Source organism: Xiphophorus maculatus, chromosome 23 (genome assembly GCF_002775205.1).
Source record: "Xiphophorus maculatus strain JP 163 A chromosome 23, X_maculatus-5.0-male, whole genome shotgun sequence".
NCBI lineage: Eukaryota > Metazoa > Chordata > Actinopteri > Cyprinodontiformes > Poeciliidae > Xiphophorus > Xiphophorus maculatus.
Genome location: NC_036465.1, coordinates 10,992,056 through 11,016,145, shown reverse-complemented (window position 1 = coordinate 11,016,145; position 24,090 = coordinate 10,992,056). Strand labels below are relative to the sequence as shown.

The following is a 24,090-nucleotide window of genomic DNA, read 5'->3' as shown; positions in this document are numbered from 1 at the left end:
CAACAGTGTTCTGCATTTAACTCAAAATATTGAAAGTGCTCTAAATTTGTTTGCATTGCTATAATTGTTAATGTGACTAATATTAAAAACAGCAGGTCTCTTTCAGAAAGGAGAAGTAAAAAGTAGGGAGGTGGAACTCATAATTAGACGCAGAAAGGATTCATACATGTCAACAAGTCACAAAAAAGTAAAACCAAACATCAAAGATGGCCAGCATGTGCTAAAAATAGTTTACTCACCTTTTTCCTGAACCTCCCTACATCTCTATCATTCTACTTTGCCCAAAGCCCACCTTAAACTTCTTTATTAGTTTAATCTGTGAAAGCCAGATCGTCTGTGATTGGCAGGAAAGACATTAAGGTGTTACTCATTGGCAGTGACCCGGTTCCCATTTACCGGGATGTCTGTCTGGGAGTCCACTCCTGCTGCAGTTCTTACAATAGAAGAATTTTGAATTTTCATCTCCTTCTTAAATGACCTCTCACTTCTTGCTTGAACTGGAAATAAAAAAGCCTGATGAAGAACAAAAAGGAAGTAGAGGAGATGCCAGGAGTCACAGTAAATCGTTATGCCGAAGGTAAGGGCTATGCAATAATGTTAAATGCAAAATATTTGTTGTTTTGTTTTATATAAAAAGCTTGACATGATGACCATTCTACAGTATTTATGAACTCATTCTCAGCTACACAATTAATTATTGTGCCTCCAACTAATACTTTTCATGTTTAGAAATAGATTAGTTAATGGTTGTGGATGTAGCAGCGAGCGCTGAGAGAGGAAAGTGTGTTAATGATAAGTACAAGTTAAACAAATATACTTGGTGCTTCTTTAAACAATTTGGCCCAGTATTCCAATGATGTATTAATTTGAATCCTTAAGGCTTAAAGTTACAGAACCGTGGAATATCAGATAGGCTAAGCGTGATATTTATTAATCCATAGCACAGCTTTAAAATCTCAGTTCATGATGTACATGAGCTGCAGTGTTCTCTCTGTGAGGCTCAGAATCAACAGAGGGTAAAATTGACTGACCTCTCATATGAAAAGTCAGTAAGCACAGTTTGTCCACACGTGCGTTCATATTTAATGTTTGACTGCAATAAGGATCACTGTAAGATCTGACATTCAATCGGTTACACATTTATAGTTTTCTGTCAGAAATTACTTCAGTTGCTCTTATACATCATTCACTGCTTAATATCTGCCTGCTGTTCCTGACCGTTTATAGATTTAACCTGAAATATGTAGGAAGTATTTTTATTTATTTTCCTTTGTATTTATTTTATTTTACCCCAATAATATTAGCCTCTCAGGGGTTTACAAGAGTGTTTGATCCAGTTTATGCCTTCAGGTGCTTGTGGAGTTTGCCTTCATTAATGTTTCACAGAGACTAACTGACTACATACAGTACAGTACATATTAACACACATGAAAAACACACATAACCCGCACATAATGACTAAACATTTCCTGTATTAGGTCAGACGGTATTACCAAGATGTTCTTCTTTAGGTCTTAAAAATAAGAGCGATGTATTTCTTAATATTTTTTCATTACTTTTAGTGAAATTCAGAAGAATAAACACACTGAGCTTAAACTACTGTACCATTAAGTAATTTGGCAAAGTCCAAATGGTAAGGCCATTGTTTTTTACGTTTCCAATTAAGTCAAGTCATGTTTATTTTTATAGAACATTTCAGCAACAAGGCAACTGGACTCACAGTCAGTAGAGCCTTTATCTACCAGGACTAAAAGGCCACTAAGTGATGAAGAAGCCATAAATATAACAGACAGATTATGGTTTGCAAATGCACTCAGGGACAAAGACCTTACATTTTGAAAATATTTCCTGTGGACTGCTAAAAATTTAAATTATACCTAAAAATGTTTGGCCATAATTAGCATTGGTACAATTGAAGGACATAGGAAGCCTTACAACACCTAACTGTGAAGCATGGTGGTGGTAGCATCATATTGCTGCAGGACAGACTTTTACATAACATCATAATAAAAGATTCTGGACAATACAAGTGTAAGATCTCAGCTAGGAATTTAAGTTTAGACTCAAATGGGTTTTCCAAATGGACAATAAGCATAGCATATTGCCAAATTGTTTACAAATCGGCTTTAGAGCAACAAAGTACCATTATAGAGCCCTGATCTCAGTCCCATATATGTCCAGAGTTTAAAGTGTGTGTTGTGAAGTTGGCTACAAATTTGACTCAGTGAATCCAGTTGTGGAGGAACAGGCCAAAAGTCTAACAAATTGTTGCAAAAACCTTGAGAAAGGATACTCACTACATTTGACCCAATTAACATTAGTTTATGATTAATCTCTCTCAAGACCATTTTCAAGGTCACCCAAAACTGAAAGTTTTCACAGTAAAAGGTTTAGGAATTAAAAATGAGATAACATGTTCTCTACAGACGTTGCTATTTGCATTACATAATGGGAAGCGGATTCTTTGCTACCTCAGAACAGACTCTGCTTCCATCTTGTGGCATAAAGCAGACTTACGTCCACTTTTATTTCAATTATTTATGTTTGTGTAGTCATGAAGCTGACAAGAGCATTGTTTTGTTCATCGTTCTGATCTCCTGCACCTGTTACCACCATGTGATAAACTAAACAGGATTCTTTGGTTTTGTTTGCATCCACCACCACAACAAATCTCAAGCCCTGCATGAAATAAAAACTCTGCTGATTACCTAAGTTGTTCTCCACAACTACCTTTGGTGTTTGTTACGACCAACCTGTAAAGGTTTTATAAGGGTTTTAACTTGTTGCACAGCAATGGCAGTGAGAACGAGTTTGTCTGGTAATCAAGAATGTCAAGGTTGGCTTTCATGTATTCTTATTTAATGTGATTTTTTTTTTTTCCCTGCTGAAAAAGTGATTCATTTCTGCAAGGCTAACAGCTATTTTGTGTTTATAAGATAATTAGACTTTGCCAAAACATCACTGAGCCCAGTTTTCTTTTTACACCACCTTGTCCCCTCAGATTAATCTGAACATTTACTTAAAGCAATACTTTTTTATGAAATTCTTTGAGTTAGGTTCATTGATTAAGTACTATTGCTTTTCCTTTCCAATTTTACATCTCTTTCACAATTTTGTGCTTTTTTTAGATCTCATTTTTATTTTATTTATCAATTTTATCAAGAGTGTTTTCAGGGAATCTATATGTATATCTATTTATTTATTTATTGCATCCTTTTTAAACCACATTGGCACTATATTGAATGCCCAACTTAGATTGCATCGTGTTTCTAACTCTACAATGCTGTAACAGTTGTTATCAGCTGATGGCGCTAGTGCACTGAATGTAGCATGGAGCCAACACAGAAATCAGAATAAATAACGTTTGTCATTTTTAGAATCTCATATATTGATATTCATTTAGTAAAGGACAAAAGTTTGTGGCTCACCGGTGTGAACTGTTGTGGTATGAGATGTTGCTATGAAAAATATGACTAAATAATATAGATGTATACCAAGATTGATTTTCTTTTGAATCAGGTGGACTGGCAAACATTGCTCAAACCATGCTTGTTTACTTATCACTTTTCAGGTAACGCTTAACAGCTCGACAAACCTATTGATGTTTATTGAATTTACTGGCAGTTTTGAATGTGGGTTAAATGTCCAGGTGCATGGACAAAAAAATTTGCTCATCATGCTAGTAATGGCAGCAATTTTTTGAGTCAATAACATTTTGCTAAAAATGTAGTAAGTTATGATATTGGTGTACCACGATACTAGCACTCATCTAATGTTATAATCCTCATTGTAAGGTCCTAAAAGGAGGCTCCTAATGTAGCATCTAAACCTTAAGTCAAATGTTACAAAAAAGAGATTAAAAAAATACCTTGCTGTCCTTAGAAATATGTTATTGAAATGCTCTAGTTCTTAAACTCAAGAACCCAGAATGAAAGGGAGAGAAAAAAAAAACAACTTCTCATTCTCAATCTTTTTTTTCTCTGCCCTCCCCTCCCATGCTCTCCTGGAGGAGGTGCAGGGAGGTGACTTTACCTCAGTGTCCAAGCCCATGATGTGTGTGTGTAGGGGGGGATATTAACAAAGAAAAACTGGTGGATGAAGGGAAGAGGGATGATGGGTTGACTTTTGGAAAGCATCTTTATTGAAAACCTGAAGAACATGAATTCCAAAAAAGTCCTCCATTTTGCTCCATCTGGTGAGTTCACAGGGGTTTTAATGGGGCTAGAAGGTCTTTTCATAATGCAACCTGAGCCAGCTGTGTCAAGTGTATGAGAAAGCCTGTTTACAGAACGCAGCTTTTTGTCTGGTTGAACTGTTAGTGTTCATTAAACAAAACTTTATGCATGATATAAATTGTCAAGGAAATTGTAATTACGTTTATTTACTGTTTTCTTTTTTTGTTTTGTTCAGTCCTTATTTAGAAACCCCTTTGTTACAGAGGGCAAAAAATTATGTTTTGTTGCCAGGAGGGCATATGAGTCAATATTTACGTCATAGCAATAAATGGCACTTCCATCAAGTGTTTTAAAAAAACAGGAAACAGGCAGGACCTAAATTTCCTTCTGTACAAATGCACTACAACTACAGAAAGAAGCAACTTTTAAAAACTTGATTATTAGACTTTATATTCATTCTTAATAAAGCAGCACTTGAGCAAACTCTTTGTTCAAATTGTTTGACCTCTAAATTCCAGGCTGTAAATTCTTTTGTCTCTCAGCTGGAACAGGAGGATACGTTTCTTTGTTGTTTCTCTCCAAGAACTCTTAGTTGGAATGTGTCTGTGTTAGTTTGACCAAAGTACAAAAATATTTTATATGCCCATCTTTCTGCTACTTCATTAAAGAGTTAAAGTAGTACCCAGCTTAGTTTTTTTCACTTTTCAAGGATTATGAAGATTAACTGGCAGAATCTAATCTAGTGAAGTCTCATTTAGACAATTTCAAGACTAACATTGATGTATGTATAATAGTAAAGCTTGGAAAAAAAAATAGATTATTTACATTACGCCTATATCAGTCCCATGCTTTTTTCTTGATTTTATGATCAGACATAAAGGCTTTTTATAAGTCACCCCTGTAATTACTGAGAAATGGCTCCTGAAAACCCATCTGTCGTACAAGGGTTAGTGCCACGTGTCAAATTAACCTCCTTGATGTCTAGTTTGGGGGGGAAAGGCATTCAGATATGTTCTTTAGCTGTTATACTGCATCTGATGTGTCACTGGTTAAAGTTGGTCCAGCAGTCAATTTCATGGATTCAGATAAACACACATTAGTCTGTTCTTATCACCATCCTTTGAGGTGTTTAAGTGGAATGAGCTGCAGTTCCTGCTTCCTGGTATTTGTTTTATAACATGTGAATGTGTACATTGTGAAATTATAAACTTTTCATGGTACATTAGAGGAACCTGAACTGTGAGTGCTGTCTTGACTCAAGTCGTTATTTTTAAGTTATGGTTGGTTTAAGTATATTTAGGTTAATTTTAAGCTATTTTTATGCTTTGTTAAGTTAACCCAACAGTTTTTGATGTAGTATCAGTCTCTCTTTTTCCCAGAGACCGAACAAGCATTTTTTTCTTTGTTTTTGCTCAAGGACATTCACTTTCCAGCCTCAGATAACAGAGAGTCTGTGAATAATAAAACAATCCTTATAAAGTTGGACTTTTTTTTGAAGAAAATGCTCTCAATACAGACATCCAGTCATGTTCAATAGCTTAGCAGGGTTACAGAATCTCAGATTTTAAGTTAAACAGAAATTGATAAAAGACTAGTGACTCCTTTTAGTTTGGTTATCTAGGTATGTATTTCATATTTATTGACTCTTCTGTTGCCCAAACTACATCTTTTATCAAGTCTGGTTAAATATCCTAACTTTTATTTATAATCTTGTTGATAAACAGACAACAAAAAAGCACAGAAAACACGCCTCCATTTCCACACTTTACATGGTGTACAATATATTTCAAGATTATGACTAAGTGAGAAAGCCTTTTTCAGTGTGAAGGGAATTATGAAGTTTCCATATTCTAACCAAAGGTGGTAAATATAGCTCAATGCATACCTCAGGTTGTATTGAGTCACAGTTCTGAAACAAGTAAAGGTTTTTTTATTCAATAGAAAGCAAAACTACTAGACATTTCTGACAACATTTTTATTCAAGGAATCTGTTATAATAGTTCTCAAGTGTAGCCTGCACAGAATTGACCATTTTTTATAGTTAAAGGATGGATTATAAAACAAGAAAACCACTTGAAATTGATTAGTGCTGCTGTTTTGGAGATTTTCAATAAAACTATGCCAGCATTTAGTAATAAAAAATGCTCAAAATACTTTGGACCTCTTTTGATATATAAACAATCCAGCTTATCAGTTGTAATCAAATGCACAAAAAAACAACTAGTAAGAAAACATTACTTTTTGATGAACACCTTTGAGCTGTCCGTTGACATATAAATGTGTCATAAAGGTCATTAGAAATAAAACATTATTATTATTATTATTATTATTATTATTATTATTATTATTATTATTATTATTATTATTATTATTATTATTATTATTATTACCTTTATGCACAGAACTGGTGTGGTTGCATGTCTGTACTACTAAAAGTTATGTTTCATCAAAAACATAATATCACGTCTCTGATGACATGATCAGGAATTCATTGGAATAGTTACCAAAGCTCAATATAGCAGAACACCTTTGGGATGTGGGTTTGAATATGAATCTGCATTGACTGTGTGATGCTATCTTGCCTACATAGACAAAACTTTCTGAACTATTTATGATGCCTCAATGAATCTGTGCTATTATTTTTAAATTTGTGGCATCTGTTATGTAAAGAGGCAAGAATCATGAACAGGGAAATACAAATTTAAACTTTCTAGTACCATGAGAAGAAAGTGCTGTGAAACCTTTATTAAACAAGGTCAAAGGAGCAGAGAGCAGACTGTTTTGGTTTCAGCTTTGCTCTGTGGAAAAAGTCACAGCTTAGCTTTACTGTTCTGTCCCAAGACTCCATCATGTTTGAGATAGTGGGCCAGGTTCCCAGCAGACTCACTGGCAGAAGCTGGCAGGACAGCAGGTAAACAGAAACAATCTAATTTACTTCCTGTGCTCTCTTCTGACCAAACAACAGCAGGTAGAGGAGATAAAACTGTAATTTTCTAATTCTAATTGTCCTGCATATTTTCTTTTAAAGCCTAAATGCCACTTTTGTCAGCACAATTTAAAAGACATTATATTTCAATACCAATGCTGCATCTATCGTTGAGAGTATTAACGTCAAAGCTGACCTTATTTTGAGACAAGACTTAAAAGATCTCCAAAATCATCCACACACCTAAGTTAGGGCCAAACTGCTTGTTGCAAAAGGGCCGTGGGTCCCCTGTTGTCTCCAGACTCCTGTGATGAGTCTGGAGAGTCTAGAATAGAACTCTATTCTATTCTATTCTATTCTATGTGGAGGAGGCCTGGGAATGTTCTGTCTAATCCGATTTGAGATATAGCCTTGCTCTGGAGCCCCTGCAGCCAAACTCTGCCTGAAGCAAAAAAAAAAAAAATCCCTTCTGCACAGCTGCAGCAGCACCTTGAAGATACATGATCACCCATACAAACACTGCACACAGCTGGCATCAGGTTTTTGTTGTAACCAAATGTGAAAGAATTTTGCTGTTTTTTTAGCCTCCCAAATATTTTCCTGACCCACACCCACCATTCGCTTTTTAAGAAATTTAAAGGTTAAGTTGTCACAGTGGGATGTAAATTATTCAGTAAGCTCAGATGGTAATGGGTAATTAGTAAACCATTTAATGAGAAATTTTACTCTTGTGTGCAAGTTAGAGAAGGGTTGATATTTTTCTGGGGTACGTGAACATGTTATTTTATCATTTTTAAGAGAGCAACCTAATTGTAGGTGTTTTTAGGATTTCAACAGAGAAGACCATCCACCCCATTGCAGTCAGATAAATTAAACAAACTTACTTGAAAATATTGTAATTACACTGTATTTATGTTGCATTTGTTCAATCAAAATAAATAAGGAAGATAGAAAATGATGCCTGGAAGTCACTGGTTAAATCCCACTATGTTTTCATCTACACAAACATTAAGTCAGCCTCATGCTTTGCATAGTAAACTATGAAAATACAGTAGATTGTTGAACTTTATCCCTCTTTTGTATTTTTCAGCTGGGGCTGATGGTTCAGCGACTGGTCACTGAATGATGGGAGCTCTTTGTGTCTGCAGTTTTTGTCTTCAACTGGTGTAATGCAGTTTAACCAGCTGAGACCTATTTAACAGTTGTAGACTGAAGGATTTTACATCCTTCTATCAGTGACTTTTTATCTGAAGCCATAACATGGCTTCAGACATCTTTTTATTCTTACACCTCACCCAAAAGTAGGCAATGATTTGTCTAATTGGTTCTTGGGATTTTTTCAGTTCAATTTACAGTAAAATGTCACACTGATGCACTTTGATTTACACATACTGGTCTATTTCAAACCTCAGAGAATTAATCAACTGCTTTCAGTCACAGCATTTCCTCTAGTGCATTTGCAAACTACAAGTTAGGTTTTCTATGTTGTTATTGAAGTAAAAGCTTCTTCATAGCAGAGTGGGCTTTCATCTCTTTTTAGCACGGGACTCAATTGATTGTAGATATTAACACTCTACGAGTTTCAAGAGGCATCTTTTGTTCTTTTTCTGTGGCCGATACAAACATCATTACCTACGCTTTCCTTACTGTATGCAAACTTATTTTAAGGAAGTATAATTATTTTTGAGTTTAGAAAATGTTATGGTAAATATCTAAATATCTTTTAAGAAAAAGTAGTGTTATCATGTATTGAAAAACTTTAAATGAACAACTTTATCTGCTGACAGAAATGTTGCCAATTGTAGCACATAAAGATGGTAAAAAAATAAAGTTTACTCTGAAAAAGCAGTACAGGTCCTCATACTGCTCAAACTTTTGGATGATTAACTTTTTTCACTATTCTCCTCTGCTTAGAGTTCATACGATTCTAACCTTTCCATATCTGAGGTGAGGGATGGTGACTTTCCAGACAATACAAACAACAATAAAAATCTTTAATAAAAGAGACAGCCAGCTTGAAACTGAGCCTGAAGCTTTGTAAACATGTTTATTTTTTTCACTTCCACAGAGGCTCCATCCACTGGGAGGTCTAAGAATGGATATGTTTTCCAGGAGTTGGGTATGTAGCTGCATCCACACATAATGTTTACCAAGACTGCATTTCTCAGCCTAGTCCTCCCCTCTTATGAACTCTATGTGCTCTACATTTCATCAAATATTATTTGAGATATTTTCCTGTGGGATGATACATGCATCAATATATTTAATTGGTTCTTTATGCTAATATCAAAGTTTCTCTTTGCTCACTGATGGCCCATTTCACATCCTGCTGAGCACAGCCGGTCCATTCTCTCTGTGGTGGAAGGTTAATTAATAGGTGATAAACAAGGCAGGTGATCTCTGAGTTAATGATGAGTTGAAGGAATAATCATTGCACAAAGCTGTGCTTGTGAAGGGTTAATTTTCTAATTCTGAGGCGGTTTCTCTTCCTCCCATAAAAGTCGCAATCAAAAACCCATATTTATTTTCTATACATGAAGGAATTTACGAGAGGCTGCTGTTGTTATATTGCAGCATGTCTGGTTTGAGGGGGATTTTTTTATTGGGTCTCTCGCTCTCTCTCCCTCTTGCTGTTTTCTTGTCAACAGATGGCAAAGTGGAGGAAGGGCAGAATAAATTGTCCCTTACTGGAGATGCTGTTAATGTGGCTAGCATCCCATTGATTCAAAAAGCAGTTTTATCTCAGTGTGATCATAACGCAGCAGCTTTGGAGGCTCTCTAATGACATTTACAGCTACTTTTATGCGATTACCTCAGTTGTAAAACAAATTATTTGTGCCAAAGCTGAAACTACAGAGTGAGATGTGTTGCCAAGACTGAGACTTGTTTGTTTTTGTGATTGCACTTTAATGTTTTAATCCACAGAGCTGAAGGATGGAGAGAAGGAAGATTCAGATCAGGACTCACCAACCATCATTACAGACAACATTTATGAAAATGACATCCATCTCAGTGTTTCAGGTTTGTGCCTGGGGAAGACATGGAGTTTCTTCTGAAAAGTTTATGGATTTAGCCCCTCAGGTCAACTAACAAACTACAGAGTAATATTGCTTTATACGAGGCATTAAAATAAACTGGAAATGTGAGAAAAAATTTGGATATGATGACAAAATCTAAACATTTTATGTACTTATTTTTATACAGATGCTGAAGGTCCTGGATATGGACTTTTAAACACAACAAGAAAAGTAAGATTTTATTTCTCAGGTGTTTTTTTAGAAAAACAAAAAATAACTGCAAAACAGGAAACTTTTTAAATCTAACTTTAAGATTCCAAAAACACAACAAATTGCTTATACAAAAACCAAATAAAAATTCTGTATTGGAAAAAAAATCTAAGAACATTTTGTAATTCAAAAGCTTGTAGAATCCCCCTCAGCAGTAATTCCTCTCTGTAGACGTTTTTGTGTTTTGCATTGTTTTGGAAGAATTTTGATCCCCTCTCATGTACAACATTGATTCAATGTGAATAGTTTCCGAACTGATACATAAATAAGGAATCTGGAATTTAAAGAAAGGTATATTTTATTTTTATTACAACAGAACAGCTTGGAATGACCAAGATCTCGTTTATTTAAGTTATATAAGGTAAACAATCACAACAAAGAGCCATTAACATAATAAAGGCAGCTTGCCAGTAAACTTTTGTTGTCACAAAATGATAATCAAGAAGGGTCAAATAATTAAAAGTACAAAAATAGAGTCCACAAAAAATATCAGCATTCAGCAGCATAAATGTGTGACTGTGTAAAACCCAGGTGGAAAATAAATGGTGGTTTCTGAGAGAGATAGCTGTAGTAACTGCCTGAAAAAAAGAGTTATTTTAACAAAGTTAGAGTGAAGTAAAGTGATTAGTAAAAAAGGTTTTCAGCCTTTAATATTTCTGTGACATTTCTTGGAAGTACTGTAAATTATATTTCTTCTAGCACTCAGTTAAAATTAAATGTCTTGAGTTCAGTTTCTCGTAAAAGGCCCATAAGATGACCAATTTCCTTTTGAAGTTCCTAATCACATATACCGTATTCTGTTCTCCTTCCTATCAGTATGTAAAACCCATGAACTTCCAAGAGGAAGTGCGTGCACACAGAGATCTAGACAGCTTCCTTTCTCAGGCGAGCATCCTTCTGGACGAAAAAGCTGCCACTCTGGATGAGGCTTTGAGACGAATGATTGCTCACATGGTGGAGGACGGCCATGGCAACTGTAATGTAGAAGAGGTGATGAACTCGCTGTTCACAGATGCAGGAGGCAGAGATATTAATGGTGAGTGAAGAAAGGAAGTCTTCACAATTATTTTTTGGCAAAAAAGATTAAAACCTTAATTGTCTTGTCTTGTCATTTGCTCTGCTTCTCCAGTTCACCTTCTGTCGGAGACTATTCAGGGTGTGACTGCTACTTCAACCGGTATTCATTATCAGCAGTCTTGGCTTTGTATTCTGTGAGTTAAGCTGTGACAATTAACCTTTCTTACCATGTTTATGATCACAGAATTTCTACATTCTACCAGTTCTTCTTGGTGGTGTCAGATCATTCAGACTTATCAGTTTTAAATGCTACAGCATCCCCCCCTTTTTTTTAAAAAGCTCCAATGTGAGAAACCTGCAGAGGCGTCATGTTTGCATTACCCGTCTGGAGATTCCACAAAATTGGGGAGTCAACTGCTGCGAGGCCCGTTTTGTTATCCTGATCCTCGCACCGCCCAGAACGGTAAAGCAAAAATTGTAAATCAAATACTTTGAGCATTCTTGGGAACTTTGTATGAACAAGCTTTAGCAACAATGTTTTAATAATTCCATTACTTTAATTATGAATTTGAACAGTTCTTTTATCAGGCTGGAATAATTTTTTGAGTAGATTTAACCCCACAAGTCTTTGGTTAGCTTCATATTTATCAAAGATTCCAGCTTCTGGCATATTATGATTTTGTTTGTGATTTTGAGAAGGCCACTGTAAACCTTATTTTTCCACTTCATAACCAGTGAATTTCAGTTTAGATCAGAAGTTTTAACTATTTGATCTAAACTATCGCCATCAGAAGGAAAGGGGGATGTTAGGAAAGTTGTGATTTCCAGAAAAATACAAGAACCAATAAGGTTTGTGGTTTTTATGAAGTAGAACCTGCTACAACATAAGTCATTGTTCACAGTAACTTACGTTGCTGCTGCTGACCGAGAAATAAGGCCCTGTTTCTAATCAACACATTGAGGCTCTACTGAACAATGCAGCTACCCACATGACCAAATGTCTTTTGGAGAAAAGTTTTATGGTCAAATGAGTTAAAGCTGAAGCAGTTGTCAGTCTAACAAACTGACTTATGTACATTGTAAATTGTACATAATGACTACAAATTGCAATGGTACCTGTCAAGCATGGTGGTGGTAGCAGCATGTTGTGACTAGAAGTAGTCATGGATTGAACACAGTGGATAAAATAATGAAGAAGCAGGTCTGCGTCCAAATTAAGGGTAGATGGTCATCACCTGGACATAGCTGAATGTTCCAACAAATTCCAGCAATGATACAATGAAAACATAAGAATTGGTTTTAATTAATGAAGCAGGTTAACTTTGGGGTATTAGAGTGCTCCGACCTCAACCCTATCAAAAATAGTTTAAATGAACTCTGACAATTCTGCCAAGAGTCATACTCAAGTAGCAACCCAGAAAACTCCCTAGAAACTTGTTGATGATTACAAAAAGTGTGGCTTAACATAAAGGTTGCAAGGGAAAATTGTATATCAGTGGAACTGTATGTTTGTTTTGGAGTCGGTATGTATAATTTTGACCATGTGTGGATTGGAGGAAAACAACAAACTCAAATTTGACAAGCCATTTTGGGGGGGGTAGAAAAATCATTGAGGTTAAGGATGATATCTAGCAAAATATGTGAGATTGAAAAAGTTTATGTAAATAGGACACTTTGCATCTGTTAAATTCCTTTTTATGAACAATGTTTTGCAGAAAAGCACCAAGACAGCTGTTGAACTGGGTAGGACATTTGCCACAATGTTCTCTGACATTGGCTTCAGGCAAAAGCTTCTAGAGACCAAAACTCAGGAGGAGTTCAAACAGGAGCTGGTCTCCCAGCGACACCGGCTCTCTGTAGCCAGTGAGAAGACAGTCGTAGAGGAAGTGGAGGACTCAGACCCACAAAGAGGAAAAGCACTCCAGGTGTGTAATAAAAGTGCAAACTCATAATACAGGCAGTTCTGTGTGTAATCAGTCTCGAATTTACTGATATAGGAGACCATATATACAACAGGGTGATAAATGAATGCCAAAACACATTAACCAACGGGAAAAAAAATGTCTGATAAAACATCCTTATTGCATTTGCGCTAGTGTCTGCACTCTGCACTGACTTCTCAAACTCTCCAGATGTGGAGACCACCCTTATGTTTTCTGACACTATCCAGGCATATAAAGATGTGGTGCAGTAAACTAGATGAGCCAAATTATCTGAGTATCCTGTTTGTACATTCTATTAGCTAGACTGGTAGAATGAGAAGCAGCTGGGCAACAGTACAAAAAACTGGCAACCCCTTCACTATGCTGACGGCAAAATGTCTGCAGCTAAGTGAAACGATAAACTACGTACTTCATTATATGCAGTTTTTAAATTTGGAGGAAATGTTTGTGTTAAGCAGGGGAAGAAGAAGGAACACCCAAAGGCTGAAGGGAGAGAACATGCTGGTCTGGGTTGTAAAAAGGCTGCAGCTCCCAACAGGCTGTTGATCTGACTGGACTGAAAACAGCACTTTGGATTGTAGCTGTCAAGCTGCCTCTTAACCTGTGATTTAATTCCAGTATTGTCAACTACAAACCAAACAAAATAATCTGGTACATTTGTTTTTATGGTCATTTTATACTTGCTACACAAAATTTAAACACCTTATGTAGCATGCATATGAAAACAAATTATTTCCAAATAAGGAGCATACACTCAAATTATCATTCTGACCTCTCTTGCTGATTAACCAGGACATTCCCGACCTAATATCTACATTTCATCATAGGAATGAAGAAAATTACCCACATTTTCATTGATTTAGCATTTTTTTACCCAAAGAAAATGTAGATTCGCAATAAGTTTCCTTGATAATTGAATCGTAAACTATCTCAACTTTTACACAAGAAATTATTTGCTTGATTAGGAATATTCTGAAGGCACATGTTGAGGATCCAAATCCTGCATGATGTCTTTCCTAATCTTTAATATGCATGCTGTGTCAACAACAATCAATGTTGCAACGTTAGAATGTTGTCTGTTTTTAATTCCTAGACAGTGAAAAACACAAAAACACTTTGTTTAGTTTTTGATTCATGAGACAGAAATTTATTCCAGATTCTATTAACGATCTTATACACACTGGACTAGATAATAAAATCTTTACTTCAGTGAATTGCTGCTGGTTTTACCAAGTGGGTTTAAAATGTTTAGGTATTAAATTTTGTCAGTATTAAAAAAAGGTCTTAGATGGATGTGAAAATTTTCAGTGAAAAACATTTGTAATACAATGAAAAGAAAAAAAAAACTATCCTTCATTATAATGATAACCATACAGGAAACTTTCTAGAAACAAGCGTATACTGACCTGTTACAAAAGGTCTCTGTGGTTCTTTTCAAGATCTCACTATTAAAATTTAGCTGAACAAATCATTGAATTGAGTTTGTCCACGAAAGAGAAATAGCTAAACACAGAGGCACTGGGCTGGTTGTACTTTCCATGGGAAAGAAATGTGAAAAGTAGACAAAGATAATGGCAGCAATAGATCTGTCTTTGGCTTAACTGCAGGAGAGAAACATAGCTACACACAGAAGCACTGGGCCAGAGGTACTTTGTATATTAAAGAAAAACAAAAGGCTTCAATTGCTGACTATATTCCTGTCTCACAGTGCAGAGATTTCTTCAGAGCCGGTAGAGGTGTTTATGATGACCTTCGTCGGAGACTGCCTCTTTATCCTTCAGACTTCACAGACGGTATGGCAATGTTGTGAAGTGTTTTTTTTATTTAATTTTCTATTTGAGGTTTTTACATCTTTGTTTACCCAATTAACAGGTTTAACAGGGAAGGATCGCTGTTTACTTAAATATACCACCACGGCTATCTTCCTCTACATTGCCATTCTCCTGCCTGCAATTGCTTTTGGTTCTCTGAATGATGAAAGCACAAGAGGGGAAATAGGTATTGACTTTGTCTTTATTATTATCTGATACATCACTATTTTTATATATCACATGCAACATTTTTTTTTTTTTTGCATGGATAGATGTTCAGAAGACCATTGTTGGCCAAAGCATTGGAGGAGTGATCTACTCTCTGTTTGCTGGTTCCCCTCTGGTCATTCCTCTGACCACTGCACCACTGGCCATTTTCATCAGCGGTGGGTGTTGTTCTGTAATTTTTGAAAAAACAAAAAAAACCTAGAAGTGGACTTAATTTTTACCAGTTAAATTTTTTATTAAATCAACAGAAAAACAAAACATTTCAGTTTACACACACAAAGATTCATAGACAGGGTGAAACACTGCTATGATATTCAGAACAGATAATTACATATTTTTCCAAGTAGTTTTACAGAAAAAACTTTTCTGAATTTGAAAGAAAAAAATATTTATGAGTTGGTGCCTGTGTGTCTTGTATGTATAATTCATAGTTATCAGGGGTATCTGTGATGACTACGACCTCGACTTTGATGCTTTCTATGCCTGCATCGGTTTATGGAACAGCTTCTTCCTTATCCTCGGGGGCTTATTCAATGTCAGCCTGATGATGAAACTCTTCAAACGGTGAATACACAACATGGCTCCTTTTCTCCTTACAGACTCTGATTTGTAACACATTAAAAGAAGCATTGACCCATGGGGCCACTTACTGAAGTGAAATCAATAAGAAGAAAAAGTTTTATTTGTTATAAAGTTCTGGCTTCACCAACATTAATCGTGTTCTTTGTTGGTATAGCTTCTGTTAGGTTGCCTTGAATAGGCTGTTATGTCTGTGTTTTTATAAGTAAAAACATAAAACATGACTTGTTATTCTTTTTTCTTATCTTTATCTCACAGCTCAACAGAAGAGGTTATTGCATTGTTCATCTCCATAGCTTTTGTTGGGGATGCAGTGAAAGGCACTGTCAAAAGTAAGTCTAGAAAAGGTCAGGATACATTGGCCAATTTGTGAATTTGTCCATTACAGATAATGTTGACTAGAAAACATGGTTTCTGAGGTATTAAAAAATACTGATATGTGTGACTGCTCACATAAAATGTAAAAATATTTTTATGGTCGATTGGAAAACAAGCAACAAGGAACGCTCCTTAAAACAAAGATTTCAAATAATAATAAGCAGGTTTGTATGGCATTTTCCCAACTATTTTTACTAACCTCTCACATCCTTCCCCATAGTTTTTGAACACTTCTACTACGGGTCAACGTTGGCAACCACAAACAAAACTGTGGTGCTTCAGCAGATAAATGAGATACTAGATGGGACTGAGAACCAAACAACCACCAAGCTGGAGCATAAAACTGGGGCGAACATGTCACTGTTTGAACATCCAGAAGAGAAAATGTTAGTCTTCCTGCCGGAGACACTGGTGGAATGCACAAGAGAAAGGCCCATTCTCTGTCTGCTGCTCATGTTGGGGACTTTGTGGCTGGGTTACGCACTCTACCTCATCAAGAGGAGGTATGGCTCCATTTCACATTTTGAAGCCTTGTTGCTCCACCTGGCTTGTACTTTGCTTAAAACTAAATTAATTTGAATAAAGTTTCAGTATTGTCTTTCACTGTTGACACTTTAACATAATACAATTTGATCACTAAATAAGCCAGGTTTGCATTGATTCTTTGAACATACTAATATTTCCTAGATTGTGACACCCTATACAACTTAAATGAGATATTTGTATTCATTATTTTAAAAAGACAAAACCTTTCTTCTATTTTAACTTCTATTTTAGGCCAGTTAGGATTAACACAATTTTTTATACTTAGTAAGTGTTAGAATGAGGGAAAGTATTTTTTAAGCACTTTCTTTAAATACAAAAGTTTACATACAATTCCTTAGTATTTGTTCAGATTGGATTTTGAACTGAATGTTCTGGCTATCCTTCCACAAGCTTCTCCCAAAATGGATTTTTTGGTCCATTCCTCCAGACAGAACTGGTGTAACTGAGTCAGGTTTGTAGGTTACCTTCACCTTTCTGCCTCTGCCCTGAAAATTTGTGATTTTGGGGCTTTGTTACTAAAATATTGTCTTTGGAGTCTTTAAACCTTAGAAATAATTTAGTGTAATTCTTAGGATCACTGTCCATCTTAAAGACCAATTTTTTTCCAAATAACTTCCAGGCTAAGATGATACTTCAACATTGGTACATAATGTTTAGTCTTAATGCTGTAATTTGTGATGTGTTTCCTGCTGCTTAATACCCATATATAATGATGTTGCCTCCACAAATGCTGGCATGATAGTTGGGTTGTTCTTCCAAATTTTTACATTCTCAGCATGGTCAGCCAATTCAGTTTTAGTTTCATCAGATGTCTCCAAAGATTAATGTTTTGATTTTGGAGTTATGGCTTCTTCCTTGATGAATAGCATTTCGACTCGTATTAGTGGATAATAACACTCTCTTAACAGGTTTGGCCAGCATTTTGAAAAGGTTTTTTGCTTTGCCTGTCTCCTCCCTGAGTGGTATTTTTTTCTGAACATCAGAATTGCAAAAGTAAATCATAAAAGCCACCAGGGTGAACAACCTGTTGTGAAAGGCATTTTAAACGATGCCTACGACACCAAACTGCATTCTCTAGATCAGTGTTTCTCTGCTGTCCTTCATCTTTCATATGTAACTCTTCTCCGGCATGCCTGATTCAAATAATATTACTTCCTGCATGTCATTAAGTGCTGAAGAAACCTGATAATCATACTTATTTTAGTAATGTGAATATGAAAAGAGCAAACCCTAAAACATGCAGGATAGTGGGCCCTGAAGTAACTGGGTTGAGAAATAGTGCTCTAGAGTTAGTGCAGATATTGCTCTTGAATAAATATTAACAAGAGAAGGTATTAATGTTAAAACAGGGTGCACCACCCCTTAAATGCCTCCCAAGTAAAGGCAATATTTCATTCGTGTTGCATCAGTTTAGGCTGGCATGAGAAAAGGAGAGGGCATTACATCAGCCCTCACTTTCAGTTCAAAGCATCTCAGCGATCTCTATTTGCTCACGTCAGGATGGTAAATAGACAATTTTTTATTTCAGCTTCCTTTTCAATAACGATCTAAAGCAACTTGAAGAATCATCATAGAGTTAAATAAATTCAGCATTCACATTAGGCCTGCAAGTTTCCTTCCCAACTCTCCATCTGGGGAGTTTGAAGAGCATCTGTTATGCTATTACTCTGGCACCATTAAGTTATTAAACACATTTACACATTTGTTCTGTCAGCAGGAAGTCTTAGTGACAAATGACTTTGCAGTTGCACTAAAACTGACTTTTGTGACAAACATGATACTAGAGGCAGCAAAAAAATTTTAGTAAAAAAAAAAAAAAGTCACATTCCATAATGCAGGCGGGAAGCACCAAGCTATTTATGGATTTTAACTAATTTCCTGTAAAATAAAACTTGAAAAAGATTCACATTACCAATATAGAAATGTTATTTTCATAACTTTTAGTGCCAGTCATGACGTTACATGTTTTGTTATTGTTTTCATCCTAAAAGAGTGAGTACAGCAGCAACTAGTGTGAGTACCATGCAGTCTTGTATAACAGACTGCATAAAAGTTATAGAAAGTTGTACTATGTGATGCTTTATTCCCCATGCAGCCTGTACCTGAATGGTAAAATCAGAGAGGTGATGTCTGACTGTGCCTTGCCTATCTCTGTGGTGACATTCTCCTTCATTGGCTCCTATCTTTTCATTGACATACAGCGTGAGTACAGAGCCGTCAAATCAAAGCATTGATAGAAGATTACCCTTGAGGTTTATACACGCAACCTTGGCACATAACACCTTTTGTGATTCAACGCTTCTGTGGCTTTTGATGTATTCAAAAGACGAGAATATTAATGTTCCCTAAACAACACCTGCATGCAAGAAAGGATCCTAATTTTAATTTCACATTTTATCCTGACTTGTTTGTGCTGTGCATGTGTTTATAATATATTTTCTCTCTTATAAGTTCCTGTATTCAGTGTCCATGATGGTCCGATCTTCAAGTACCCTGCATTTGAAAAGCTGTCAGGACTGACTCCACTAGCCGCGGTCGGACTTGGTTTCCTGCTTGCACTGCTAATCTTTATCGACCAGAACATCGTCATCTCACTTACACATGTACCAGAACATAAGTAAGGCTCCAGCTTGATGTTTGAATACAGCAGCAAGACAAGAAAGTATGACAGAAATTATGTCCTATCCTTTTTCTATGTAATAGCTTCTGAATTAGAACAGAGGAACTCCTCCTTCTACACTTGCCAACAAGTTGGACCTTTATGTGTGTGTATGCACATTTTCACCAGGTTGTTAAAAGGCACAGCGTTCCACTGGGACTTAATGCTGACTGGCTTCATCAACATCCTCATGTCCTGTCTGGGGTTGCCATGGATGCACGCTGCCTTTCCTCATTCCTCCCTACACGCCCGTCAGCTTGCCAAAGTAGAACAGCACGTAGAGGACGGACATGTCTACACAACGTGAGTAAAGTTAAAACAAGGTCCCCCGAAAAATCTAAATGGTCCAAATGCTTTTCTCACTATCCAGGGAAGACATGTTACACTTCTGTTGGATTTTTAGTGCACTGAAACATGCAGAGATTATAAGTATTTGCAATTTGATGACAAAATTAAGCAAAGTTTGGACATAATTGGTTTAAGGTTTTGCTCTTGGAGAAAGCTGAAGCTCTCTATCAGTGTCATGTTTTTGTGGGGTCTAGCCCTCGAGAATTGGAGTTGCCAGACCGCTGGCAAACAATACAGCAGGGTACCAACCTATTTTGTATTGAAATTAAGCAATACAAAATCCTTTTGATCCTGAAAGTTTAAATTTCCTACTATATAGGACACGTCAGCCAACCACGATAGTTCACTTAATTGCTTCACTGCTAAAAATAAACCACATTCTTATCGAGATGAGCATCAGTGCTATGAAAAAGCTGTTTTTTTAGCTCTGTTTCTGTCTTTTTAGGATTGTTAGTGTCAAAGAGACGCGTCTAACCTCACTAGCAGCGAACATCCTGATTGGCCTGTCTGCATTCATGCTACCTATCCCTCTTCAGTGGATCCCCAAACCCGTCCTCTACGGCCTCTTCCTTTACATTGCAGCCACCTCACTCGATGGAAATCAGATGGTAGATCGCATGACCTTGTTGCTAAAGGAGCAGGTGAGCAGAAAGACCACAAAATGTTTGGTTCACCCATCTAGTGATAACTAAGATACATCTTTCAACTACTTGGTTATTAATTTCCGTCCTGCTGTATGCTTAATTACAATGATGAGAAATACTGGGATTCAAAAATAGTGCATAGAAAAGAAACAACAAAACAAAAACATGTCGATTTAGATTTTTAAGTATCAAAGACTTAACAAAAATAAAGGAGGACTATGTTTTCTGGTTATAATAACGATAATGTAATAAATACAGGAATCATTGCCGTAATACAATGGTGCTGTGTGTGCCAGATTATCTTGCTATAACGAAGATTTGTCTTTTTCTCTATCCATTTCGAATTTGTGAAATAACAGAATTACTATAAGATAGGGTCAGCAGCAGTTTTCATATTGGTAATGTGGCTCATTGCCCAGGGCAGCACAACCTTGATGAGGATTATATTTATTTTATTTTATTAACAAATCAGCCATTTGTGCTCCAAAGTAATTTTATCCTTCTTATTTGCATGTCTCCAGTGCTCTGCATAGCATAGTCACTGTAATAAATGTTAATTAAACTGCAAATGGCTGAAGTTGGTATGTGATTTAAACTGTCGGCTTAGGCACAGAAGAAAAGAGCTACTAAAGTCTTATTTCTGATACAGAATCGTCATGTGACTTGCTAAATTCACAAAACAATGCCTTTGCCTTCAAAGATGGCAACATTTGTAATCTTTTACAGATGAAATTCAGAAAGCCTTTCTTCCATGTCATTTGTTTTTCACTAGAGATAGTTTTTGCCTGAATGTCTACCTGGATGAGCATCTCCCTTTCTATATCATTGACACTAAACAGACAGGAATCCTGAACCAATCATATTCCAGGAAATCCTCTTACACGTGTGGTGGGAAAAAGTGTTGTGGCGCCCCAGTGTGGCAACAGTCTGCGTCTAATATCAGTAGTAAACAAGATGCACCTACACTAGGGGTAACTGTAGCCCTCCAGTCCTACTGCCCTGCAACTTTTAGGTGCATCCCTGCTCCAATACAATGTAATGAAAAGGCTGAATTATCTCCTCTGCATGTCAGCAAGTTCTGATTGAGGTGTGTTGGAGAAGGAATGCCTCCAAAAGTTGCAGGACAATTTAACTTGAGGACTGGAGATTCAGACCCTTGGTCTGCACAACACCCAACTAGCCTACTACGCTACAAAGCTCCACATGAAATTATTCATTACAAAACTTTGGGGCACAAATGAAAGAAAAAAATGTTCTCCTTTTTTAAAACTTCATCTGGTTGCCAGAGAGCATCAGTTCTAATTCCACCCTGGGCTATTTCCATTACATTGAACTCAATCTAATTTAATACAGCATATTAACTGTGAGCATATCCACTTCCCATCTGTCTAGACGTCTTACCCTCCAACCCACTACATACGCCGTGTACCTCAGAGAAAAGTGCACTACTTCACAGCAGTGCAGATGATCCAGCTGATCATCTTGTGTGCATTTGGGATGTATCCTCTGCCCTACATGAAGATGGTGTTTCCTCTGCTGATGATCCTACTGGTCCCTATTAGGTGAGACATTCACAGCCAGCAGGGGGCAGAATGGCTTCAAAAAGCCTAAGGTTCAGTGTCAGAAGATTCAGTTTGATCAATGCTTTGATTTTACTCCTGAAATATGACTCAGAATTACTTTGACTGTGGAGTAAGTTTATATAAATATAACATTATTAAATGTATAGTATATATGATAAGTTTATGTACACACACAAGTTTATATACTTGAATTTTTACCTCAGACCTAATCTCTACATGTCCCAACTTGTAAAAGGAGAAATTACTCAGAAAAAAATATTGTGACATTTTTTGTGGTTTCAACAAGTTGCCTTCATGATCATATGTTTCAAATAAGAAAAAATCCTTTTAATGTGTTGTGTTTTTTGATCTCAGGATCAGCTTGCTTCCTCGAATGATTGATGCCAAGTATCTGGACATCATGGATTCCCAGTACATGTAGGACAGTTGGTCAAACTTGCGAAAAGATGGAAGACAGAAGGGAACAGACTGACAAGTTAATTAAGGTTTTAGTCACCAATGTACCTACAAGATTTTGCCTGAAGCACCTAATAGTGACAGACTTTGTTTCCATAAACTTCACTGTAACTATAACTTGCATCAATCTGAAGTATTTCTGCAGTTTAGTGGCACTCTCATAGGTAGAAAAAAACACATACACAGATAAACATATGTGTTTGTCACTTTTGAACGAAATACAATTTTTTATTGTTTTATTCAGATATTATATTTTTTAAATGAGGGTCACTTCTGTTTTAACACATGCTGATGAGGTGACTTCACTACAAGCAATTTGGCCAAACAAAACATCTTAACACTTAAAAATTATCACCTCTCGTAAGCAGATTTCATTTAGTTATGAAGCTTTTATTCTGATGAGTCACATGACGTACTATACGCTGTCATGGCTGTGACAAATTGTTTTTTTATTTAAATATTATAGGGTCGAATGAAAAAACTGTTAACCAAACTGGTTTAATACAATTTACCACAGTAAATTTATATTTTTCAAAGAGAAATATGCACAGACATTTTTTTTTTTTTTGCAATTCAAGTCTGAAAATACAAAACCATCCCACTGCAGGGCTCTTATAGCTTGGTGGAGGACGGCTGAGAGTATTTTGATTGGAAAAGGAAACCAATAGATGGCAGTGGAGGATCACACCTCATATATTCAAATCCCACCTTGTGCATGCATGTTGTGGGGTGTGTGTATGTGTATGTGTATTATCCATTGTAATACAGAGAAAAGGATATATTCATGGCAGCCTTCATCTTGTAAAAGAAATGGTGATAATGAAGTTATGACCACCCAGTTATTAAGCATGAGTGGTTTTCAAATGCCACCAGGTTTATATGATCAGACATCTAATTTGTTTCATGTGTTTGTTTTCCTGCACAGCCACTTTTCTAATCCAACACCTGCAATATTCGTCTGTTTTCATTAAAACTTTCATTAATACTTCAACGTTGTCAAAGCAGCTACTGTTTTCTATTTTAACTGTCTGTACTCGGTGCTCTCCATATATACTGTATGTAGAAATGTGTGTTTGATGTGAACTTACAATAAAATTCAAAGCATTCATATTCACAAGCTGTCCACTATAATGAGACAATAAAGTGGCTATTAAAACAATCGGAGAGAGCAGGAAGTAAGGGTTTTAATTCAAAGGATTAATTTGCTTAAAGAAAAATACCCTGTGTTGCACAAATTTTGTTACGTATCGAAAGGTAAAATGCCAAAAAATAACAAAAAAACCCCATAAAATTCTAACATTCAAAAACTAAAGAAAATATTACTGTTTGAAAATTAATTAGAATGTGATCTGAATTGAGGAAGAGAAAACTGAATAAAAAAATTGAGAAAGGAGATCCACAATATCAAAACACAACATGTTTCAAGAAGCTGGAATGTTGTTGTATTGAAATAAAAAAGATATTTCTATTCAACAATTTGGCTTATTCTCATCAGGGAAGCAAGTCAGAA

The 24,090-nt window shown here is 36.2% G+C and overlaps 1 protein-coding gene across 2 annotated transcripts; it reads left to right on the top strand.

Annotated features, from left to right (window-relative positions):
• Positions 1-414: 414 nt before the first annotated feature.
• LOC102235983 (sodium bicarbonate transporter-like protein 11) lies at positions 415-23,142 on the top strand. 2 transcript variants are annotated; one of them, XM_023328328.1, is made up of 20 exons: positions 415-577; positions 9,170-9,220; positions 10,027-10,122; positions 10,306-10,349; positions 11,205-11,424; positions 11,518-11,599; positions 11,745-11,868; positions 13,121-13,330; positions 15,057-15,141; positions 15,221-15,346; positions 15,432-15,545; positions 15,819-15,951; positions 16,225-16,298; positions 16,565-16,847; positions 18,986-19,092; positions 19,342-19,507; positions 19,679-19,852; positions 20,343-20,538; positions 21,934-22,103; positions 22,479-23,142. In XM_023328328.1, exons 1-20 carry the CDS (start codon positions 517-519, stop codon positions 22,543-22,545), a joined length of 2,583 nt encoding a protein of 860 aa, XP_023184096.1. In that variant the 5' UTR covers positions 415-516; the 3' UTR covers positions 22,546-23,142. The 2 variants fall into 2 exon arrangements, with proteins under 2 accessions (XP_023184096.1, XP_023184097.1); XM_023328329.1 differs by lacking the exon at positions 415-577 and adding an exon at positions 4,113-4,195.
• Positions 23,143-24,090: the final 948 nt, after the last annotated feature.